The sequence below is a fragment of the Miniopterus schreibersii genome, assembly GCF_964146895.1.
Source record: "Miniopterus schreibersii genome assembly, chromosome: 12".
NCBI classification, from domain to species: Eukaryota; Metazoa; Chordata; class Mammalia; order Chiroptera; family Miniopteridae; genus Miniopterus; species Miniopterus schreibersii.
This window is the reverse complement of record NC_138112.1, coordinates 9,516,739-9,542,157: the sequence shown is the minus strand read 5'-3', so window position 1 is coordinate 9,542,157 and position 25,419 is coordinate 9,516,739. Positions and strand designations below refer to the sequence as shown.

Here is a 25,419-nt window from a genome sequence, read left to right as displayed (position 1 = left end):
TCGCCCCCCAGCCCCCAGGTCTTCACGCTCTTGTCTGTGTCTGTGGGTTATGCATATAAGCATATAAGTTCTTTGATGAATCTCTCCCCACCCCTCCCCCACCCCTGCCTTCCCTCTGAGAGCCCTCAGTCTGTTCCATGTTTCTATGTCCCCGGATCTATTTTGTTCATCAGTTTATTTTGTTCATTATATAAAATATGTTTTTATTGATTTCAGAGAGAGGGAGGGAGAGAGAGAGAGAAACATCAAAGAGAGTCATTGATCAGCTGCCTCATACACAGCCCCTACTGAGGATCGAGCCCACAACCCAGGCGGGTGCCCTGCCTGGGAACTGAACTGTCACCTCCTGGTTCAAAGGTCAATGCTCAACCGCTGAGCCACGACGGCCGGGCTTTTAATATGTTTTTATTGATTTTAGAGAGAGAGGAAGAGGGAGAAACATCAATGTGAAAAAGAGATATTAATCGATTGCCTTCCTTACGCACCCTGACCAAACCCGCAACCTGGGCGTGTGCCCTGACCAGGAATCCAACCGGCAACCCTCTGGTGTACGGGACGGTGCTCACCCAACAGACCCACCACCACCCTGAGCCCTAGGCCTTGAGACTCTGCTGCTTAGACTGCAAATCCTGTCAACACTGAGAATGGCAAACAAAGGAGCAACTGTGGGGACCGACAGCTCAGGAACTGTGGCACTGGGTCTGCCTTTGAAGGTGCTGGCAGGGCCAGTGTTCCCACAGGGCACCCCACACATTTCAAAATGACAGAGGGCAGCTCCCAAATGAAGATGCCTCGGCAGGGCCACCGCTCCAATGAGGCAGGGGGCACTCCAAGAAAGGCCTTTTCTGGGAGCTCCAGGGGAGAAACATGGCAGGAAAGAAAGCACCCAGCCCACGGAGCTGCAACACTTGATATCAAATATTCTCTCTAAAATCCTTATCATTCCTTTCCCAAAAGGAACAGAAATGGGGGGGGGGGTAAGAAAGGGAGAGGAAGAGGGGAAGGAAGGAAGGGAGGGAGGGAAACAAAGAAGGGGAGAGGGGGTGGAGGGAGAAAGGATGTCAGTTTACAATTCTAGTTTGGGGTAAAAAGTGTAGTTATGAAATGGCTACTTTTTACAGATATAAACCTGAGGCCCGATCCCCGGTTCGGGGCACGGGGCTCTCAGGTGGAGCCGCCCTAGAAGCCTTCCACGGAGAGCGTGTGGTTGAGCGCGTAGGCATCACTGTCCTCTTCCTCCAAAAGCAGCTTGTCGATGGTCAGAGAACTGATGGCCCTCCTGGGGTCTTCCATGTCCTGAAGGACTGGCTCAGGGATAGAGATGGGGAGCTGGACAAACTGGGGCCCGGGCAGAGCTGGGGCCGGAGGCTGGTACTGCAGGGTGGAGGTGGGCAGCGTGGACAGGGGCTGAGGCCACGGGAAGTAGGTGAGGGGAGCCTGGTGCTCTGGGCCCTCCAGCTGGGGCCCCACTGTGGGTGTGGTGGCACTTCTTGTCTGTGATGGGGGAGACACAGGACTGAAGGTTAGCAGCCCTGGCATGTTCACTGACGGCCCCAGTCCTCTAGGGGAACTTTTGTTTCCCCTCAACCACGGTCTTTCCTGCTGTCTCCCTCTAGGGGGCTCCACCTCCACCTACTCAAAGTCTCCTGGAAGGGAGAAGCCAGACACACTCCTGTATCCCTGACTCTGACCCACTAGCTCTGTCCTTGCTCATGTTCCTTCCCTGTCTGAAGTTTATTTCATCAAATATAAAATGCATCCCAATTTTAGAGGTATTAAAATCAATGAAAATACGGCATGTTAAACCATAAGCCTGTGTCATAGCATAGTAGCTGTGTCACAAAGGTGGCCACAGCCCTATGAAGAGATAAAGGCAGTCCTGGCTCCACACAGCAGCTGCAGCACTCGGAGCTTCCCTTGGGTAAGCATAACACAGCTCCACTCACCTCCGGTGATCACATCATCCTGTTTCTGAGCTGGGCCCCTATGGCCATTGCAGGGACCTCCAAAGGTCAGGGTCGTGCTCCCAGGCACTCTACAAACAATGCCTCCCACCTGCACGGCCACCACCTTACACCCCAGGTCAAACCTCCGAGAGAGAGACAGGGCCTGCATTCTCACTATCTCCACCCCCTACCACCACCCCCCACTACCCCCACAAGAGGAAGCAGGAGGAAGAGGAATGCCTCTGCACTGAATGATGCGGGAGGGGCCAAGGTCTCCCCTACCACACCTGTCGTCCCCACCATATTTCTCTCCAGTTGCCACCATACCTCAAGACTAAACTATTAGAATTATTTAGGAAGAGCTTATTTCAATGACCTGGGGACCTTGTTACCACAGAGAGTCCAATACAGGAGGTCAGGGTGGGGCCTGGATTGTGCATGTCTAATCAGACCCCAGGTGATGCCCATGTGGCAGGTTCAGGGACAACAGATTAAGTAGCAAAGCTTAAGGGCGTTTTCCTATGGAGTGATAGGCTTGGAAAGGGTTGCAGGGGCCTTCTGGCTTCCCAACAAGGCCTTATTTTCCATATTTCAAAAATCCAATAGAAACCCTTCATTTTTGAGTTATAAACCTGTGCAGGTCAACTGCAACTGCAGGTTTCTTTGCTCAGGGGTAGAATTACGTCAACCCAGTTCCGTAACAGGTCTTATCTACTGTGGATCAGGAGTGCCCACTGGGTAGCTCTAACCAGCTTTGATGAGTCAATTTACAAAATGGCAAAACAAATAAATTTTTTCTTAATAAATATAGTTTGTTTGATACACAGAAACTTTCAAAGCAGGAGGTGGGAATGATGAAAGAATAAATAACGAAAGGAATCCTTGGTCATGAAATGGCTGGGAACCATTAAGTCTGCCACCCTCACCCCTACCCCAGGCCCTCGAAATGCAAATTATTTAATTGCCTGAGAAAGGTGTTGAATTAACTCCTTTCTATCCACCACCATCCAGGCCCCACAACTGGTTTGCTGGGTGGTCAGATGGGCATGGGGTGGGAAGCCTCCTACAAGTCATGCCTGGATGAGGTTTGAAGGGCAGGGGCACATCAGGATGACACGGAACCTTTGAGGAAATCTAGGGGTCTCAAAGAACCAACACAAGCTTCATCATCAAGGGTGGGCTATGCAACTATTCCTGAGGCCCCAGGTCCACCTCCCAGTTTTCCTGGGACTAATGCTGGACAGAGCTGTAACCAGAGGCCTTTTCTCCCCTGAACACTCAGGACATTCCCATTTCTTTGATCAAACAGGTACCATTCACATAAAACTATTTCTATCCCTTCCCTATCTGGCACTTGAAGGCAACCCTTGGTTAATGTTGTTGGTCGACTCAAATACAATTATAATAACTAGCATTTATTGAGTTTCTTCTGTATACCAAGAACTATGCTAAGCCCAGGAACTATGCTGAGACCTCTATATGCATCATTCCATTGATCCTGACATCAACTCTTGTTAGTACTCCCATTTTACAGAGGGCGACACCAAGGCTCAGAGAAATTAAGTCACTTAGCCCAGGATCAGGGTTTCAGCCCAAGCCATCTGACACTAGAGACATAACTCAAAAAATTACCCTGCAGGTGGGTCAGGATCCATCAAAAGTACAGTTTTCGTGTATCACCTGTTGCCCAGCCTAGAAATCTCTAGTAAATCCTATTGTTAACTGAATGATCACCCATTAACTTATGTGAGAAGAAATAAGACTCCATGAAGATCTAATGTGGTAGCCCATTCACTAAAAGCTTAGCCTTCTTTGGGGAAGGTATTTTAGGTCAATGGGAATGAGAGCAGGCCTTCCAGGAGAACGAGGCAAGCTTAGATGACCTAATTATCCTGGGAATCAATAGCAAGAGAGATCAAGAGTCCAGAAGCCAGCCCGTGTTCTAAAAGGGTGCCCTAGGCATGGGTGGGTGCAGCACCTCCTTTGTGTGACATACCGTGACATTAGTGATGAGGGGCTGGGAGGCGTAGGTGAGCACGGAGGAGGGCCCCACGACCGTGTAGCTGGGGCACACCGGCTGCACATACATGTCCGCTGAGTAAGGGCAGCTGACAGCTTCATGGGACATATACTCGGTGTAGGGCGTCCACGGGGCCAGGGGCTGGAGGGTGGCGGGCGCAGGCTGGGAGAGCCAGCCGGCACACAGGGCCCCCTCCTCCGTCACTGTGGAGGCAGAGACCTCCATGTCAAGGCAGGAAGGACCTGTGGAAAGAAGGAAATGACGGAGCTGCTGCGGCCGGGCCAGGGGCCTGGGGGAGGCCAGGGCTGGGGGGCGCTTACCCACTGTGGTGTAGGTGGCCAGGGGCTGATGGGGCAGCACCACCTGGGGGAGAGGAAGACCAGGGTCAGTGTTCAGCGGCTCCAGCCAGCCCCCTGCAGGGAACGTGCCCACGGGCCCCAGGGCAGGAGAGTACAGGGGGGCTGCCTTGTTAGAACAAAACACGCGCCCCCATCCCAACCACCACCACCTACACTTGTGAGGGATTCCTGTTTGCATTTATCCAGAAGGCTGTGCAGTAGGGACCTGGGACCGTCCCCTTCCCTGGGCTGGGGGGCTCAACTCCCTCAGGCCCTGGGTCAGCTTTGTTCAGGGCCCCCCCACCACCCCCGGCCCACACCCCTCATCCTGGAACCACCACCTTGCTGCACCCTGAGGCCAGCAGCCGGAACCATGGCAACAGGCGGCCCCAGCGAGCATCCCTTGGGGCAAGGGAGCGCCCCGCCCGCCCCCGCGCCCGCGCCGCGCCCGCAGAGCCCTCACCGCCGTGGGGGTGACGGGCGCCCCGCCGCCCGCGTGGCCGCGTTTCCTCCGCAGCAGCTCCTTCACCGGCTCCTTCACGCGGACGCCCTGGTACGGCCGGGGTGGGGCCGGCGCCTGCTCCGGCGCCGTGGCTGTGGAAACAGTGTCCCTGGCGCTCATCTCCCTGCCCAGACCCCACCTGGAGCGCCCGCTCTCCTCCAGGGTCCGCCTGCTCACCCAGGCCCTGCCTGGGCGCGGAGGCCCACGAGGCTTCCGGAGCATTCCTCCCAGGACGCCACTCCTGCCCCCAGCCCTCCGTGGCTCCCCTCCCCCCGGGCGGTTCACCCAGACGCTGAGCTCCTGAGTCTAGAACGGAACGTGCCCCCTACACACAGGGTGATCCCAGTGGGTGAGCCATTTTCCAAGGCTGTGCGCACTGTCGAGGACATGAACCCTCACTCCAGCCAGCAGGTCTCTCCGCGTGTTCTCTGCCGGTCTCACCTCCTCCTCTTTGCTTGAGATTTCCCGTGGCCAGGACTCCCCCTCACTTTTCTCAGCCCCCTGATTCTTCCTAACCCAAGGCTAGTGCAACCATCCCCGGTGGGCCACTGCAGCCCACAGAATTTGCTTTAGCCTACTGTCTCTCAAACACCTCCACTGTTCATCATAGGGGCAGTAGGGGACACCAGTGAGAGCAGAGACTCTCAGGTGGCACAGGCCTCAAAACCGTCCTCTGCGACATTCTAGCTGTGTGATCCTGGGCAAGCTACTATACCTCTCTGTGCCTCGTACCCTGTAATTTCTTATGAAAGCAATGTTATAAGGAGTCGCCGACATAGGAAATGGGAAGCATAGGATAAGCATTCAATAAATTTTTAGTCTGCTATGTAATAATTTATCTTTTTCTGGTGTAAATTTCTGATGCCCCGAACTAGATTATAAACTTTTCAAGGTCAGATATTGTACCTTATTTCTCTACACCTCCCCAAATGGTATATCCTTAGTAAGCTTAGTCAGTAATTTGTTGATTAATTGATTGGGTGATCATTTAAAATGTGCTGTCTGCCATTCATCTTCCCATCACCTCTCCTAGACCTTTAGAATGGGCTGGAGCAAGTGGTTCCCACGTTCTCTATGGCTCTCAGGACATATGACAAATACCCAATGGTGACCCATGTGCCCTGGGGTGTCCAGCCTTGCTGCTGAGAGAAGGTTCTCTTTGCCTTTTCTCATCAAAGCCAGGAAACCAAAGCATGAAGCTGGAATATAGGGCTCTTTCTGTCCCAGCAGAGCAAGCCAAAAGCAGCCATCATTGGACAGTGACAACCTGCTTACCCAGAAGGTCCACAACCTAGAGTGACATGTAGCACTGGCCCTTAGGACTCACACTGGGAGTTCATTACCAACCACTGATAAGAGTCCCAGAGATTCGGCTCTGAATCAAAAGCCCGGAAGCCTGGGTATCAAACCCGGATCCTCAGCACTGCCCTGGCTGAACTTTGCTTGGTAAATACCCAGCTGATAAGATCCCATGCCTGACTTAGCACCAGACCTCCATCTGTGCTCCAGACACACATATGGCCTGGCCTCGAAGCTCAGCAGGTGGAGAAGGCAGCAGGAAGTGGGAAGAGTGTCCAAGAACCCCAGAAACACGTGATGTGCAATCAGAGAACCCCAAATGCAGATGCGTTCTCAGGGACTTCTTAACCTGGCCAAGTAGCAATATGAAGTACAGATACCCAGGCCCTGCACCTGAGAAGTCTGATTCTGGGGTCTAATATGGGCCTAGGAAGCCTAGGATTTTATAAAAATCCCTCAGGTGATTCAGATGCTGAGATGAGAACCACTGTGCTGAGATGAGAACCACTAATAATTTGTCCTTAATCTAATATGAGAAACTTCATCCAACCTCCTGATAGGAGATTAATCATCCTCTTTTTAATTTCCCCTGTCATAACAAGGGACCTCTACTGGTATTCATTCATTCTTTCAGATATCCCTAGTCACTGGGAATACAGCATTGAACGAGGTAAGTGTGGCCCCTGCCCACAAGTATCTTGCAGCCCAGTGGGAGATACAAGCATAAATGAAACATTTACAACTTGTGATTTCAGCCTAAAGGGGTGTGTATAGTAGAGAGAGTGTATAGCCTGTTACCTGTGCCCCAGGACCTCCTATGCACCATCTCCTTTATTCTAAGTACCAGTGACAATGGACCTGAGAGTCAAAAATACCTGTATTCAGATTATTTATTTAACATCCCTGGGCCTCAATTTTCTCATCTGTGAAATGGAAATAAATAATTCCAGTCTCACGCAAGAGTTGTGAAGATTAACTGAAATAATACACAGGAAACTCGCAGAACCATATCCAGCGTATGGTAGATGTTCAGAACATGTTATTTTTCTTCCCCTCCCTCCACCACTCCCACCCTTTTCCAGGGAGCTGCAATGTCTGAAAGCTCTTTCTCTACTGTACCTGCCCCAGGGTGACAAAGCACAATTTTTCCTTTCATTACCTTCCAGTGAAACAATCTATAATCCATTAATAGTGTCCTCATCTATAAAAAGAGGATCATAGTGGTATGTACCTGGTAGGGTAATTTGAGAATGACATGTAAATACTTAGAATAGGGCTTGCACTGAGTAAGCATGGAATCAAAGTGAGCTCATACAGGGTGGGGCGAAAGTAGGTTTACAGTTGTGAGTACCTGAAACACCGAGTTTATTCTTGTGTTATTATTTGTTTATTAATTAGTGTATTATTTTCCATATGAACAACTGTAAATCTACTTTTGCCCACCCTATGCATTCATTAGTAGTAGTACTAGTAGCCCTTTCCAGCACAGGTTCTTCTTTCCGCTTCCCCTTGTGATGGGCAATGCCGGTGCTGACCACAGACCCCAGCTGTGGCCTGACACCACAGAGAACAGGGGCACCTGCCCTCCCACAGTCCGCTTACTCATTCCCACGGCCACCCACGGCCACGTCAGCTTTGCTCATATCCATGTCACTCAACCTGAACTTGTCTCCAACTGGGTTTTCAGCTATTCTTAGGCACAAAGTGTAGCCTGAGGCATTCTGCACTCAGAAGAAACTCCAACAAAGGTGTGTGTTTTTTGGGGGGTGAGGGGGGTTGAGCACTGTGGTCACACTCTTAATTAGGGTGGGGACAAGAAAGACTCAATCCCACAGGCACACATCTCAGACCATATCAAAGAAAGGTATGTAGCCAACACCCCACCCCCACCCGATTTGCATGCGCATTTCTGAGGAAGAACTGAGAGCAGGCCAGGTCCCGTATCTCCCAGGAATAGACACTTGGAACACTCGGCTGCAGAGTGGCCAGCTGGGCATTTCCAGGACCTTGTCAAGCAGAGGCTTCCTGCCTCCTGTTGTTTTCGAATCAATGAACAAAGAGGGCTTAGGGGAGGTGCTATGAGCAGAGGGCATCACCCTCTGATGTCCAGAGTTCCTGGAACCCAGTGTCAACAGGTGTGCCCTGGCACAGCCACCATATGGAGAGCAGTACTTACTGCAGTCGCAGAACTCCCACAGCTCCCAAGGATCCTGGCTGCCCACCCACGAGTCCCCACCAGCTGCCAAAGGATCCTGTAACTAACTCCAAGTAAGCAGGCAACAGCGAGGGTGCTTCTGACAGTATCTTTGCAAAGGGACCGTGAAATAATCAGAATCTGAAGCCTCCAGACAATTCCCACAGGAGCCCAACAGCCAAGTGCATTTGCAAGATGAAAACATGCAGTCGGTGTGTTTCGCACCAACCTTCGTAAAGCAACAATAACCATTCCTAATTCCACAATAAACACTGTAATCCTTACCGCCGCTAGCATGAGAAATGAGCCCACAAATACAAATTTGGAAAGGGAAAAATAAGTTTGTCTGGAATCATGATTGCTTTGCCTTGGGGCTTCTGGATCCTTGCACTGAGCTAGCTTTAAAACAACCAATCTAGAATATTTAAAAGAAAAAAAGTTAAGATTATTAGAATAATTTCTTAAAATAATAATAATAAAAGAAGAGCTCAAGAAAATAAAACAGAAGATGGAAAAAGTATTACACAGAAGACGAAAACCCAATTCCCCACAGTAGAGTTGGCCAGAGATTTTCATAGCCCTCTGATCAAATCGCAGCTCCAGGTAGTACACCCTCAAAGCCTGAAGCTTTCTCACCATTTATCCTGTGTTCTGAAGGCCCTTTAGGTCGCCTCTGGGCATCCAAGTTTCCATCACCAAGAGAAAAATCTTTTCACCTAAACACAAGCCTCTTGGCCCTCATTAGGAATCTCCTTTTTCGGGCTGAGAAGTTCAGTCACATTGCCTTTCCACCCCTGGAAATCGACCACCAGTGGAGTTTGGGGTGGGGAAGGGACTCATTTACAGAAAAACCTATGAATTCGGCCCCAGTAAGGGCTTCCCTTTTCCAAAAAGAGCAACGAAAAAATCTGAAGGTATAAAGTCAGCAGAAGACATTTCAGTTCCCCCTGCCACACACCGGGTGTGCTCCACATCACAAAAATAAGAGTCACGCAGCTGCCGTTCTGCTGGGGAGCATAGACCATGACCGCTTCAGGCCGACTGGTCCCCCAGACAGCACCGTGGCTACATGTAGTGCTGTGCTTGCTTTGCACCAAGCTCAGGCAACCTGCGGATTCTACTGATTTAAATAAGCAGGGCCCTCCAGTGCCTTGATGAAGGCGTAATAAATATCACTGAGGAGATATGCAAAATTGTCAGCACTTGTTTATTTAGTGACCCCATGCAAACCGCATCCATGCCAGAATGAGGGAGCTGCTCAGCTAAGAAGGTAGGTCCCTCCTAATGGCTCGGAGCAGAGCTCACACCCAGGCATTGGTCCCTGTGACTTCTCCTCTAGGAGGCTTTCAGGGGGCCCTCTAACAGACAGGTGTTTATTTCTCAAAAGCCACCAGAGCCAGGCAGTAAGTTGGACACCACTTGGGACTGCTGCTCTAAAGGCTGGGTGGGGTTCAGAATAAGCCTGCATTTTCCTCCCCAGGGCACCAGGAAGAGGAATTTATCCCAGCCATCTTGACAATCCAGCTCTCTGAAACCACTTTCCATTCAGAATCGACTGGCTGAATCTCGCCACTGCAGCCACACAAGGCCATTTTGAAAGACAAAACCCTTTTTACCTGAAAGCACACGTGATACACTATTAATCACTCCAAGTAACCACAGTAAATATTTTTCTCTTTTGCTGCTGAATCTTCAGTATTATTTTTATAAAAAGACCCATTAAGAAGGAATACAAATAATTTTCTCTTTAATTGTAGCAAAACCAAAAACAAATAATTGAACAATAGGGATCCAAGCCTAGGGCTAACAAACTTACCCTAGCTTCTAACTGAAAACAAAGTCAGAACCGTTGCTGACACTCCTCACTTTAATGTAAAGAAGACTGTTTGTGTTCTAGGCCTCAGATAGCTGAGGACTCCTGGGAAAGTTTAGCTCAGGTAGGCTAAAGGATTATTCGAATCCTTGATTGAAACACTAATGCTAGTGTTCTTATAGTGAAGATCTGAGTGTCAAAGTTTTCAAACGTATTCTTTCCATTTATGGACAATGGCTGATTTTTTTCCATATAGGAAGAAAGAACTTGGGCTTTGGCCAGAATTAGACTTGACACGCTACAAAAAAAGGTTTTCCCACCCAATTTACGCTAAGTTGTAGTTTACTTTTCTTTTCTTTTTTAATGTAGGCAAACAGAGAGATCCCATATGCATGTCCATGTGGGCTTTCAATTCACTAATGTTTGAACTGAGAGGCCCCTGTAGCCCAGAAATACCAACATATATATTCTAGCAATCTGGATAATACCCAGGCAGAGGGGGGAAATGTGGTTTTAAAGAAGGTGTTGCAAACGTATGAGAAAGTGGAACCCCAGCTGAATTACAGTTTGATCTTGTCTATGAAACTGCTGGGATGGCCAAAGAGGAATAATGTAAGTCATGACTTTTTTTTTTTTTAAATATATCTTTATTGATTTCAGAGAGAGGAAAGGAGAGGGAGAGAGACAGAAACGTCAATGATGAGAGTCACTGATTGAGCCCGCAACCCGGGCATGTGCCCTGCCCGATCGCCTGGATCCTAGGTTGACGCTCAACCGCTGAGCCACGCCCAGCCGGGCAGTCATGACTTCTTGATGTCTCTATCAAAAGATCTCAAAGACGCTCTGACTCCATGTCTCTGGTCTGATTGGAGAGAGAAAGGGCACTGGCCCTCTCTGGGTCCCCATTCTAAGAGGCACATTCCCATCAGCCCCACAGAGCTCACTCATCAACCATAGGCAGGTCACTGGGAAAGACTAAGGAGGGCCACAGACACTTAGAATTTCCCCAGAACTTTAAGCAGTCCCAAAGGACCTGCAGGAAACACACTGATAAAGAGGAGCCGGGGGAGCTCCTAAAGTACATTTGGGGAACTGCAGAGGATTGTTCAGTCTTAGAACCACAGAGCCCCAGACCCAAAGGGTCTAGGAGCCAAGTGATCCCTGCAGAAATGAAGCCACAGCTGGCCTGGAATGGACACCCAGAGTGAGCGCACTCCTCTCAAATTGTGTTAGGCTGGAGTAGAGACCTCGTTTACCCCCAGCCCACTCTCATCCACCCAGTTCCTGCCCATGGGGGTCCCCACTCTGCAGGCTCAAGATTACATGGATTGTCCCAAATGTTCTGAATGTCCCACTCCATGCATGACCTTGGGCAGGGTCAGCCTAAAGGCCTGTAGTGCTAGGGTCTTCAGGCTCTTTCCTCACATGCACTGCTGCTGAGGCATCATTCCTCCAGGAGCTCTCAGCGCTTTTCATACCATCACCATCCTCCTTCTAAACCTCCTACAGACTAGAGACAGTGTCAGGGTAATGCCTCTTCTCTTGGAGACTGAAGTATGTTGAATGAATGCATGCCAAGGGGCCATGTGTTTCCTGGTCACGACCTTAACTCCCAGGAATTCAGAAATAACCACACTCACCTTTGTGATATTCTGTGCCTCACAAAGCCTTTGACACAAATGATTTCACCTGAGGCCTCACCACAACCTCTGAAGGCCGGGGAGGTCTTCCTCTCACCCTTTGTTTTACTGATGAGGAAAGTGATCTCAGAGATGTTAAGTGACTTGCCCAAGAACTGCACTTGTAAATAACAGTGTCATCAGCTAAACCCAGGACCTCTGATTCTAAGTACAGTCCACTTCTGCTTCGCTGCCTGCCTCCTCCCTACCCAGGCAAGTCATGTTCATTTCTCTGGGTGACATTGGAGGTAAGTCATCAAATGGTCCCCTGTCCAATTCTAACCCGCCTCCCTCCAGTTGTAGTCTGAGCTTGGATCACCCTGATTCAGTCTCCCTTGATGGCCAAGTCCCCCAAGAAATGGAGTTTCATAGCCTAAAGTGAAGAGAAATGTCCATGAGAAGCTTACCAGCAGTCTGCTGACATAGTGACGAGAACTGAGAGACCCAAACAATTCCCCGAAAAGTTTTATTTTTGGTGTTTTCGACTGAAATGACAGTGGATAGGTCCACCTGAGACACCAGCTGCATCGGGCCGCCTTTTACAGAAACTGGGGTCACTGGAGCAGAAAGGGCTCCCATCTCAGATGCATCATGTCCCAGGGTAGGGACAAGACCAGAGACCAAGCAAACCTAGAATTACAAACTATGACAGAGCTGCATCTGCTTCAGAATTGAAGTGTTCTAGCTTGTTTGACTTTTCTGGCTGGTTTCCACCTCCACTTGATTCAGTAGGGCCTAAATGAGCAGCAAGCTGTGGGCCCCAGTCTATAGGGGCTGTACAAAGAGGAAAGAGCCATGATCACTGTGTCTCCAATACAGTGAGACTTCTCTGGGGCCAGGCTCAGCCCACATCAAGATATAAAAGTAGCCCCAGACATTCAGGGTCCTTCCCCAGCCTAGGGATCCTGGATGAACCCAAAGATGTTTCCACTAGCTGACCCTATTCTGTCCTGGATAATTAGCCCACTGGGAAAGACTAGTACTAGGAATTCAGATTCTAAGATGAAAATCAGCTGGCTTCAGAGTTTCTATACTGAGTCTCAAATACGATATCCTGACATTCAAATTTTCAGGAGCTTTTGACTCAAACTACCACTGCCCTCAATGAATCAGAGCCCACCTCCATCTAATGGTGGATATATTTCATCTGGGAAGGAAAGAAGCATCTAATGCAACCCTAAAATCCTTGGCACTGAGAAGTGGTATGGTATAGTTTGGGACTCAAGCAGACATGGTTTGGAAGGGCTCCTACATAGCTTATCACTGTGGGACTCTTGGCAAATCATTTAACCTGCATGTACCTCATTTTCCCCACTTGCAAAATGAGATAATATCCATCTCATGGGATTATCATGAGGAACGTATAAAATTAACGCAGTTAAAGACCCAGGATATAATAGGTGCTCAGCAAGTGGCTGATTCTCCTTTGATCTCAGCCAACAATTTGTGACCAATCCCTCATCAGAGAAATACCCCTAGTATGGTGGCCCTCCTGCTGCATCCTCACACTGAATGTCTCTAGCCTCAGTACACTCAGGGTCCTCTGCGGGCAGCAAGGCCGCCTCTACCTGCCTTCATTGTTCTCCTGGAACTCATCCCTCAGATACCTGGGCCTGGTGTTCCCAAGCAGCAGGACAGCAGTGTTTAGGACACAGAGAGGGTCAGTGATATTGCAGAGAGACTGTTCAAATACCTCACAAGCCTGGACAGGAGACATCAAAATCCTGACACCGGCCTCTTGTAAAGATACCATAAGCTAAGCAGAAGGACTTCTTTCTTCAGACACTACCAGAGAATTAAGTCTGTGGCAGATTCGAGTTTTTAAATTATGACTCCAAGAAGGAGTACGTTGGAGATTTTTGAATAGCAGACAAAGTAAGGTGGCATGCCCTTATCCTGACATCAGGTGTGTCCCTTCAAGGAACCTGTGTGTATCTCTACACGATTAGGGACTTAGCCATGATTAAGGTCATAGTCATGGATACTCCTTCAAAGGGCTCTTCAGTGGTCAGAGAGGGGACTGTTATCACCTATTAGAGCAAGGCAGAGTTCTGGCTGACATATCGGCTTTATCGACAGCAGCAGGGATAAAAAATAGGAAGAAAGGACCCACAGGAGAGAGTAAGACCATATCGGAGGTGAACCAACCCAAGGTGCCCACCCAAATTCTATATCAAGGCAGCACCTGAGTGAGCAGTTCGAACAGAAGAGATTAATATTTCTTTCCTTATTGGATCAAGACCTGTTTCACGAATCTAGCATTGCCAGTCTGATATAGAACAGGAAAAAACTAATGATTAGGGAGCTGGAGGAGAGGAAATTCAATGCTTGTCCCTTGATTTAAACATCTAGTTTGGAATTTTCAAGACCAAAGAGATTCTTTTTTAATCCTCACTGAAGGATATGTTTATTATTTTTTAGAGAGAGGAAGGGGGAGAGAGAGAGAGAAACATAGATGTGAGAGAGAAATATCGATTGGCTGCCTCCCGACCCAGGATCAAACCTGCAACCTTGGTGTGTGCCCTGACCAGGAATTGAACCCACAACCTTTTTAGTGCATGGGATGACACTCCAACCAAATGAGCCACCCTACCAGGGCAAGACCAAACAGATTCTTACAAAAGAAATAAACTTTTCCTGAGACTCTCAGATATGGACCACTTCCTTGGAGGAAGGACTCTTCAAACCCAACATCAGCTGTGCATTTTGGGTCCAACCCAAGCTACCCAAGCCCCAAAGCTCATAGTAGCTTGGGCTACAGACTATATAAGTGAAAATAACCCTGATCATTGATTCATGATATGAGATATAACTGCCAGTCAAGATGATTTTTTTGCTAGGTCTCTGGTTTACTAACTAATGCCCCATGATGTGGGGAGATTCCCTTGCGAATGACACTGGAGAAGGTGTTAGACTATGAAGCCTGGGAAAGAAGTCACTCCCTTTGAGGAATGTATCCCCTGCCTAATTCACAAGATACCTACATAGACTGAAAGCATGATCTTCACAGCCTCAAAGCTTCACAGAGACCACTTTAACATGCTTCACACTGACTCACTTTTCTCTAGGAATGAGGTCCTTACCTTGGAAGGAACCAAGGACCTGAGACCAGATGTTAGGGGTCTTGTTGAAGGAGTATAGGATTGGTCTAGGTCAGGGATGTGAATCTGTGTAACCTAAAGAACCCTGGAATACAGCAATGGTGCTGGTAGTTGCCAATAAAGAGAAGGGAGCAGAGGAGTGAGTGAACAACCAGGGTTCTAATGCCCCCTCAAAGCTACTCCATTTTTATTTTTATATCAGAGCTCTGCAGTAGATTTTGTTTGAGTAAAGCAACCTATGACAAAAATGTAGTAGACATCAACCTAGAAATCCTTGGATTTTCTTCCCAATGCTTATACTTTATGTCCCAAGATGCCTCTTCACTCCCAGTATCCATGCAAAAAGCCATTTATTCTTGAGGCTTCATATCCAATGCTATATTGCTCCACGACACCTTCCTTAATTCCATCTTCACTTCCCTACTGCTGAAGGTAATTTATTTTATTAATTGAATTCTCTATTTAGAAATAATTCTTTTATTGGATGCATGCATTCATGGGGTGATAAAGGGATGGTTGACTTTCCTTGTACACCTTTCTTTCCTGAATTCACACTGCTTTCATTCAGCATTAAAACTTGCTTCTATTTTCGACCCTCTTGCCTCTCTTTTTTCCTTTCTTTTCCATCTCCCCAACATTTCTCAGTTCTGCAAAGTTACAACCACCTTTGGACCCTTTCTCTCTTCCAGTTAAATTTATGATTCTTTCCAGAGGATTAAAAAGTAATTCAGCTTTTCTTAAGTGTGATCAAATCCTTTTTGGTCCCAACACCTGGTCTGAAAATGACTCTGGTTTATAATGCTTTGGCTACTTGCTCTTCCCAGAAAGTGATACTAATGAAACCATTACTAAGAAAAGAGGTAGCACATTGTTGTTTCAGCTTTCGGTATCATTTGTGCTATTTTTTGCATATTCAAGTGTCATCCTCCTCACAGATAGATTATAAACACCTCAGTTCAATCTCTTAAAATAAAAAACAAATACAACTTTGCCAGTCAGTACGAGCCTTCACCACCACACCTTACTCAGGGAGTAGGAAATTGTGGCTCTAGTTCCAAGTTTGGTCACAGAATGGCCTGCTTAACCGTTAGCATTAGCCCTGATCACTAACCACTAAGTGAATGACAAGACTGGAAACACGCGTCCTTCTATTTCACAAGAAAAGCAGAAGGCAGAGGCCACACAATTATAACCTAGAATTTGCTGCATTGCATTTGTCCCCAACGGTAAAAGTGAGAGGGAATGGGAAAATAACAATAGTAACTAATATTTATTGAGTGATGACTGAAGGCGAAGTACTGCAGTGAGCACGTGCCACCCGCTGTGAAGAACCGCATCCCCACTGCACAGGGAGGAAACGGCCGCAGAGCAGGCAAATGGGCCGGCCAGCGCTGTGCAACCACTGAGGCATAAATCTGGGATTCACACTCAGGTCTGCTGCCCCCGAGGCTGCCCGTAAACCACTGAAGGCAAAGGAAGAGCAATGATGTCACTCTCTAACTCAAAATTAAACCCTACTCTCTACACCCTGCTTTCCACCCCCACTTACACACACACACACACACACACACACACACACACACACACACACACACAAAGGGATAGCCTGACTCTTCCCAGTCTTACCAGTTCAGAAAGAAGTGCATGCCCAGGAGGCAGAAGCTGTGGCCGCCAGCACAGGCTGCCACACCGGCCACACAGGACTCTCTCTTCTTGCTGCCCAGAGAACAGGCAAGCTGGGTTGTTTGGGGGACATTCTAGGTCCTTCCCTCCCTCTGAGCCCTGCATTGTGGCTAAAATATCTGCAAAGAGCCCTGTAGACGTACAGCAGGAGGGCACAGACATTAATTCCTTCAAAAAGGAAGCTGAAACGCATGCACCAGAAATAAGTTTCCAACATAGCGGAGGGCATTGACACCTGGTTCCATTTTTCTTTACTCTAAAATGCATCAAACATCCTTTTAAATTTTTTTGTCATATCAATATAAACGTATACACAGAAAAGTACATTAAAATATATATGGAATTCAATAAATTATTATTAACTAGATAAATGGCTCAAGGCACAGAATCCTGGAAGTTTCCCTCATGTTCCCTCCCAACGAGTCCTCTCTCTCCTCTTCAAAGTTTACAAGTATTATGGGTTCCAACAGTGTCTATTCATTTTTTGATTTTTAAACTTTACATAAAGAGACTAACCCAGTAAATAATTGCTTGTGTTTGTGTTATTTGGCTCCAATTGTTGGGTTCATTTATCATCTTACATGTAGTTGTAGTTTAACATTTTTATTGTTGTTAGTGCTTCATTGACTTATTATTTGGAATGGAGAGCTATTTGTGTGGTTACTGGTTTGTGGCCATTGTGATTAGTAATGTTATAAATATTCTTATATGTGTGTACTCTTGTACAGCCTCCTGCATTTCTGCTAGATATTGCCAGATTATATGTTATGTTCAAATTTAGTTAATAATGCCAATATGTTTTCTAAAATGTTTGAAGGAATGTTTGATCTACATTCATACTAAACTTAAATTATTAAAATTTATAGTTTTAAACATTTTGGTGAATTGTGATGTGGAATCTCATTATTATTTTACTTTCTATCTTACTGACGCTAATATAGCTTAATGCCCTTTTTATGAAGTACCTTTCCAAATTTCTTGCAATTTTTTATTAGATCATCTTACTGATTTATAATTGACTGTAACTTAAATTTCTCATTGATTTGAAAGTGTTCTTTACATATCTTGATAGGAGCCCTTCTTTCTTTATGTATAATGGAAACATCTTCCCCCCCACCCAAACTTAATAAATTTTCAAGGTATGAACAGACGTCTGCCAGCTGGTGCTGTTTTCTTTTTGCCATTGGTTCTTCATCTACGATGGAAGGCCTGTGCTTTTACCGTGAACACCCTCCTCAGCCCTGCGTGTGAGTCAAGAACCGTGGCAAGAAGACAAGACAGCTTAATAAGACAATATTCGGGGTCTGGGTCAGATGGTTTTACCTGCATGGGTGAATTACTAACTGGTGAGATCAGTTTTCTCATCTACCAAATGGAGCTTAAAACAGAACCTACCTCGTAAGGGTTTTCATTAGGACTGAGATAATACATTCTAAGCGTGGCAAAGGCCTATGGCTGCCACACCCACCACGGGCCCTCCCCTTCCTCACTGACAGCCCTGCACTGCGCTGAGCAGCAATGCGCCCAGCTAACAACTACACTGTTCTCCCTGGTGGTTAGGAGTGGCCATCAGGCGTTAGTTAGCAGAAGTTTTGTTTTGGGGAGAGGCAATGATAGAGAGGCATGATCTTTTTGCCTTTCCCTTTTCTTCTTCTTACGTGTCCAAAACACAGATGTGATGGCGGGAGCTACAGTGGCAACTATAGAGCAGCCTCGAGGAGAAAAGCCACGTGCCAAGGACAGCAGACCAGAAAGACAGAAGTAGCCTGAGCTACTGTGGGCGCTGCAGAGGCTCCATACAGTCCCGCACAGCCTACTATGGACTTCTGTTATGTGAGAGAACACATACCACTGTCTTATTTAAATCCACATTGTTTCAAGTCTCTTCACTAGCAACCAGATGTAATCCAGACCCATCCAACAGAATGTCTGGACCACTGCACACACGAAATAAGTACTCAGTGCCCCATAGCTGATATCTACCCCTATGAAAAGGACTGAAGATTTTCTGCTCATAGTTGTGCTATGTGCAAAAGTGTATTAGAAGCCAACAATTTCAACCTCCAGGTCAGTAGTTCTCACACTGACCACACATTAGAATCACCTGGGAAGGATTTGAAAATCTAATGCCCAGGGCAATTTAAAGAGAACCCCTGGTTGGGACCTAGGCATCAGTATTTCTTAAATCAACCAGAACCTTTCAATGTGTAGCCAAAGTTGAAAAGCACTGTTATAAGCAGATGCAAAAATCCCTCCTATTAAACTAAGGACTCATGTTTGAAAACTTGTATTTATTTTTTATTAGCACTCATGAAAGCTGAGCAATTAGAGCCGGAAAAGGAGTTCAGTCAGGTTCAGGCTCCTTGCCCTAAGCCAGGAAAAGGCAAGTCCATTTTATAGCTGGAACACTTGAGACCCAGAGCAAGGAGGTGGCTTGCCTAAGGCCCCACACTCATTACCCATGGACTAGAAAGTAGGATCCACATGTTCTGCCTGCAAGAACAATGCTTCATCCATAGCCTCATACAATCAGGACCACAGCGTTCAGAGAAGGCCACTCCATCCCAGGCAAGCCCACTCTTATCAAGCAGTTGTTCTACAAAAATGAGAAGACTGGAACGTTGCTAAATATTTCATAAGGGTGAAAATTATGTCAGTGATCATTATCAACTGGCCAACTTTGGTGTGGTGGCCCCAAAGTGACAAATTGATGGACATCTTTATTTCGTGGAAAAACAAACTTTAGAAATAAGTCAGAGGAAAATATAAAACCTAACATTTTACTTTGAAAAAGTTTAAAAGCAAATATTTACAGGACTTCTAATGAAGCGAATTAAATGTCCAGATATTTAGCTAATAATTATGAACAACCTTGGTTCTTTTTGTTCCTCACAACAGAACAGATTTTCAACTTTGAACTGGAAGAGGGCTTTTAAAAATCTCTTGACTCGTGGACCTTCTGGGTGTAGACTTGGCATTTTTCTTTAGTAAACAGAGAGAAGGAAGTAAAGTTCCCACATTGAAAATCATCTGCATTTTACCAGTTAATCTGTGTGCTTAGTAGATGTGTGTCACTTATTGAATCCCTGTGTGTCTTTTGGATCCTAACTGTCCTTATCAACAGAAACCACTGAATCCATAAGTAAACTTGGTAGGAAATAAAGGTGCTTACTAGGCTTATTAAGTAAGCAAAGGTGGCACAGAATAGAAATATTAAGAGGCACTCCACAAACCTGCATTCCTTCTTGTTGTAAGTTTGCCTGCGTTTGTGCAGGAGAAAGAGTTCCAAAAATTATATGTATAGTACAGGTTTCTCTTCTCTTTAACTGCATTTTTAACTGCCCAAGAAATAGTTGGCCATTTAGTGGAATCCTGGGGTGAATCCAGAGATATATCGAATGAGAATTCCGAGACCCTAATTTATCTGTCTGCTGAACATCTGCCGTGTTCAAGTTGTCTGAAAGCAAAGGCACATCCATAATGTAAAATTTGATAATAGTGATTCCCCCTTCCTGAGGGAGCACTGCAGCAAAGAAGCACCAAGGCTAAGTCTATGGGATATCAGACAACCAGCCAATTCAAAGAAAATCAGTCAGGTCTTCCTTCTATCATCAGGTAGATCTTTCCCTGACATTAGTGACCAAAAGCAGTTGTTCAATTCATTCATTTTCTGACAAGTGGTACTGAGTTCGTTATACACAGTTTCGTTGTTTTTAAAGAGGAAGTGAACCAAATCTAATTTAGGCACTGTGCAAATCATTTCATCGATTGACCGCAAGCTTAGTCTCCATTGGTGCTGGCATTGTGCGAGCCCGGGATACTGAGCGACCTAAGGACGTGAATACCAAAAACTACCCCAGTCCTTTTAGACCCAAGGTTGGCAAACTTTTCCTGTTAAGGGCCAGGTAGTAAATATTTTAGGCTTTGCAGGCCATGCAGTCTTTGCGGCAACTGCTCAACTCTCCGGTTGTAGCAAAAGCAGCCCCAGACAATATGTAAACGAATAGACCAGCTGTGCTCCTGCAAAAGTGTGTTTATAAAAACAGGTGTGGGGACAGATCTGGCACTCCAGCCATTGCATGCAGACCCCAGACTTAGACAGAGCCTTGGAAAACTGTTTGTGAGATCCTATCACTCAAGGATATTTTAATTGTGCCTTTTTAACTATTCTAATCAAGGTGTGGGAAAGGACAGACATGAAGGAACTTGTCATAACCCTGATCACTCAAGATGGGTCCACGCAAGTGTCGCAGGAGGGAAGGGGCTGTCTCCTCACTGTCATTACTTGTCAGGAGGCTTGACAACACTCTTTCCACCCTCTCGTTTAGTTCTCAAAAACCTGATAAGGCAGCGGTTAGAGGTCCCATTTTCTAGGTTCTTAAGACAATAAGGTTAAATAATTCAGTTGCAGAGCCAACTTTCAAACCCAGACTCATCTCACTGCATCACTCCCGCCCTTTCTGCTGCACTGTTAGTAGATGGCCTGAGCAAAGGCTTCTTGTTGGGGTGGATGTTAGTGCTTCACATCCACGCAGGACCTGCAGAGCCAAGTGCAGAAGCCAGGGGGAGAATCTGCAGGTGGAGTGACTTCCTTATGCAATTGCTCAGTCAAACAGAGTTCAAGTCCATGGATGGGGCTTGAAGACTTCCACTTCTGTGTGCCAGCAGCTCTGAGCTGATCTGAACCAAAGCCCATGTTCACATTTAGTCCACAAATGAGGGTCATGGGCCAGGTAGGGAGGAGGCAACAATTACAAAGTGAATGTTTTCTTAACCCTTTCCAGAACCTCATAGTACAGTCATTTCAGCTCGTGCCTTGAGGGTGTTTTCTGAAAAAAGAAAGTGCCTTTTCAGCACTCTTGGTGTCTGATTTCAAACCCTGCCCTTCCATCAGGTGATTCTAAGTGGGCTGACAAACGTTGCCCTGTTTTTACTGGTTTTCCCACAGGGTTTAGTCACCCAGGTTCTCTCAGTGCCCTCAACAAGGGCCTTACTTGGATCCAGGGTAAAAGGATGGGTCCAGTGTCCAGGACCTTTCCTAAATCCCTTTAAGGTGCCAAAGGTCAATTAAAGAGACTCTTAATTATGTGCATCTAGCATGGAGAACATTCACCCAGTTATCCCACTGACAAGCTTACAATGCTGTCTCCCTAAGGATGGGCTTTTGTGGCCTCTGACTTGACCTCCAATGTATGAGCAGAATACATGCCTCCAGCATCCTTTTTATAAAACTTCTAGTCTCTAAGGAGGAATTAAAGAAGAAAAAAATGTAGTGCGTAACCAAGAGGGGAGAATATTAATGCAAGGAGGCAACTCCTTTCTCAGGCACTGAAGCAAAACCAGAGCAACCAGCATCCCTTCAGCGGCATCTCAGCTTACTAAGGGGAGCTCTGCAGAATGGGTATTAGCTTTACCCCATTTTACATGTGAGAAACCTAAACATTTAAACATGAAAGGAGAGTGACTTGCTCAGAGTAGATAGTAACCAAAGCAGAAGTCCCCCAGGGGTTCCCATAAGCCCACTGACTCAGCTCTGAGTGTAAGGGCACAGGGACGCACAGCAGCTCCCAGTAAACAGTGATGTCCACCCACCCTCGGCCGCAAGGCACCCCCTGGGGCGGCTGACTGCCATTGGCCCCCGAAGGTCAGGGTCTTGCTCTACCCTCCTTCAGGTAGCAGTTGCCACCCATACTGGAATAGCCCCAGTTATCTTGAAAGGATTCCATAATTCTCAAACCCAAATTAGAATTCATTTCTTTTTATTTAAAAAAATTGCATCTAGCCAATATCAAACAATGATGAGACTTCACGATCTGAGAGATTTTGAAATCACTCCTCCATATTACACATTAACCAGCTCAATTCCAGAGAATTTACACAAGAAATAAAGGAACAATGAATTGGCGATAAAGTGGCTGTAAGTTATGTTTTATGTTTCAATCAATGAAGGGATATTTTCAGAACTTTAAGGGCTCCAACAGAATATCTTTTTGTAAAATAAATACACTCCCTAATTTATCTTTTTCTGTAAATGTAAATTCTCTTATATTAAATTTGCTTGAGGTAGGGCGTAGCTGAATTCATGAAAAGGCATTTTAAAAGCCTAATGCCTTTACAAAGACCGATAGAGCCATTTTGGGGTAATATTTCTTCCTTGAGGAAGTCCAGAACTGAGCCCCAATAAGGTTCAGCTCTTGTGAGGCCACTGAGAAAGGAATGCTGTAGATAACCTCTGTAATGATTTCAATTATTAATAGCACTAGTCTCCGTGCAGGCCCACATAATGGAAAATAAAGTTCACAGTTGTTCCGTCCAACTCCAGGGATAAACACGAAAGCTACTGACAGACCTGCTGCCCTTTCGCGCCGGGACACACCAGCCTGGCCGCAGAAGGGGAACGGTGCCAGGAGGCAGGCCAGGGAGGCGGGCACGGCAGGCCTGGCAAAGCCCGCGTCGGCCTCGCCCGAGTCTGCAGCAGCGAAGCACCCGGGCAGCAGCCAGCCAGGCCCCGAGAGAAGCAGGCCAGGGGGTAGCTCTTGGTAAAATAATCATGTAGAGATCTCCACGGCTTTCCCCTCCCAGCCCAAACCAATAGCACATTTGACTTTTGTCTTGTGAATGAATCATAAACTGCCCTTTCTTGGCCGCAGTGATTCATGCTCGCAGCCCAGGGACCAGCCTTCCTGCCCTGGAACTAGTTCGTTCCCCTCCAACCTGGAAAATCAGCATCACCACCCACAGGCTGCTTTCTCCACCAGGCTCCACCTCGCCCGCCTCGCTCCTCCCTGCTCTGCGGGCTGGGACCCGGGCCCGTGCCCCCCAGGCCGCCCCCCAGCCCCAGGCTCCCCGGTGAGCCCCCAGCCCCTGCCCTGCCCCTGCCCTGCCCACACGGCTCCCACAGCCTCAGGCAACCCACTTACACTTTTGCCAGAGCATGGCCTGCGACAGGATGTTGCCTTTTCTCTTTGAAGCAGACAGCTTGGCTTCTTGAGTGTGAGACCTGGGTGCGCTTTCCTCCAGTGTAGCCACTGTTCGCTCAGAGGCCGTTTCCTCAGCTTTTTAAAGGCCCAGTTCCCGCTGCGCAGGGCACAGCGTCATCACATCCTCCCACCCGGCGCCCAGCGAGGCTGCCTGTCACCCACCGTGCAGACTCAGAGGCCCTCGGGCCACAGACCACTTCACTCGAGGAGCAGCCAGCTGCAGGTGAACAGCCTGGCACAGAGGGCCTGGGCCCGTCTGACGTGGCCAGAGCGCCATAGGGGTGGTGAGCGGGCAAGTGTGTACGAGTGTGACCTGCGTGAGATGGATGTCACGTCGCCTGCCTCCCCACACAAACCCTGAGCCCAAAGGATCCCATGGAAAACTCTGGGTTTGCTGTGGTCCCTGGTCAGGCTTCTGCCACCAGGGTGTCAGCAGGCCATGGGCCCCGCTCAACGGGAAATGCTATCCCCAGGGGTCACTGCTTCTGCTTAGGGAGGAAACACCTGTAGCCTCTTCAAGCCTCACTAAACAACCCCCTCATCCTTTTAATATTGCTTTTCTATTTATTCCATTTTAAAACACAACAGCCCCTCTCCTTGCCCCCAGCCACCACCAAATGGCAAATTTTAATCATGCTTAAATACGGGGACACTGGTTCTGATGGTCCCTGTGCCACGGAGAAAGGCCAACCCACTCAAGGAAAGAAAAGAGAAGGCGCCGTGCCCTTCAACAGGGGCTGGTTCCTCAGGGGGAACCTGCAGGCCCCGGACGCACGGCCTCCCTCCCAGCGCCCACCCGCCTGTTAGCACGAAGCTTCTCCCAGGGAGGGAATGGGGCTCATCATCAGGTAGCGTTGAGGGTGTTAGGCTATGGGCTCCTTCCCGGTGGGAAGCTTCTGCCACTGTATACGTGAAGTCCACATGCTCAGGCCCCGGTGACCCAGAGTTTGGGGTCAAGATCACCTGGCGAGGACCCCCTAGGGCAGGCCTTGCTGCTGTGTCCCACAGCTGCCTCAGCCACCTTACACAACCTAGACTGGATCATGCCATTCTCCAGCTTAAAAGCTTTCACCTACCCCCTCCAGCCACAGAACTCTCACAATCTAGCCCTCCTCTAGTCTGTCTTTCCAGTCCCATCACCCCCCACCAGCCCTCCGCCCCCGCCACTGCTCCCCAGTGACTTCGAAGCTCCTTTCTCACACCCATGCAATGCCCTGCCTCTGACCCTGCTGCCCCCTCTTGCTAGGTGCCTCTTCCCCACTTCCTGACCTGAAAATGACCTCTTCGCTTTTCAAAGTCCAGCTCAAATCGTAACTTTTTTGTTGAAAAATGTTCTGACCCACCAAACCTCCTAGCCCAGAAACTATTAGTCCCTCTTTCCTCAGCTCCTGGAGCACTTTGTTCATTATATGGCAGCAAATTGTCATATGACTCTGTGGGTTCCTCAAGGAGGTTCCCCTTTGTCTCCCAGCACCTCACATAGGGCCTGGAGAGAACCTGCCCCTCAATAAAAGTTCAGTTAATGAAGTAATGGATTTATTAAATCACTGTCACTAATGGGTCGGTTTGAGGCAGGCCTTGAGAAATGTCCACAAAAATGACTCACTGAAAACAGAGAAGTCTATCTCCTGGCTGAGTTTTAAGCCCTCACCCCAAAGCCTCTGGATTTTAGGATACAGAGGGCCCGTGCTGTCAGTGGCCTGGCAGGGAGCAGTGTCACAAGGCCTTGGGCCACACTGAGAAGTATCCACTGGAAACAGACACACCCACCAGGCCTCGCCCGGTCATAGGAGATGCTGGTTCCCATCGAGGCTCTGCCACTCGCTGGCTGTGCCTCCTTAAGCAAGCCAGGTAGCCCTTCTGA

General features: G+C 47.7%; 1 protein-coding gene across 1 annotated transcript; it reads right to left on the bottom strand.

The window, feature by feature from the left end:
• Positions 1–117: 117 nt before the first annotated feature.
• POU2AF1 (POU class 2 homeobox associating factor 1) lies at positions 118–23,673 on the bottom strand (the record flags this gene model as incomplete). Its single annotated transcript, XM_081153630.1, is given in 7 exon segments — positions 118–1,494; positions 3,943–4,208; positions 4,287–4,329; positions 4,768–4,898; positions 23,496–23,613; positions 23,616–23,655; positions 23,657–23,673. Coding segments are annotated over 7 exon segments (930 nt in total). The 3' UTR covers positions 118–1,179.
• Positions 23,674–25,419: the final 1,746 nt, after the last annotated feature.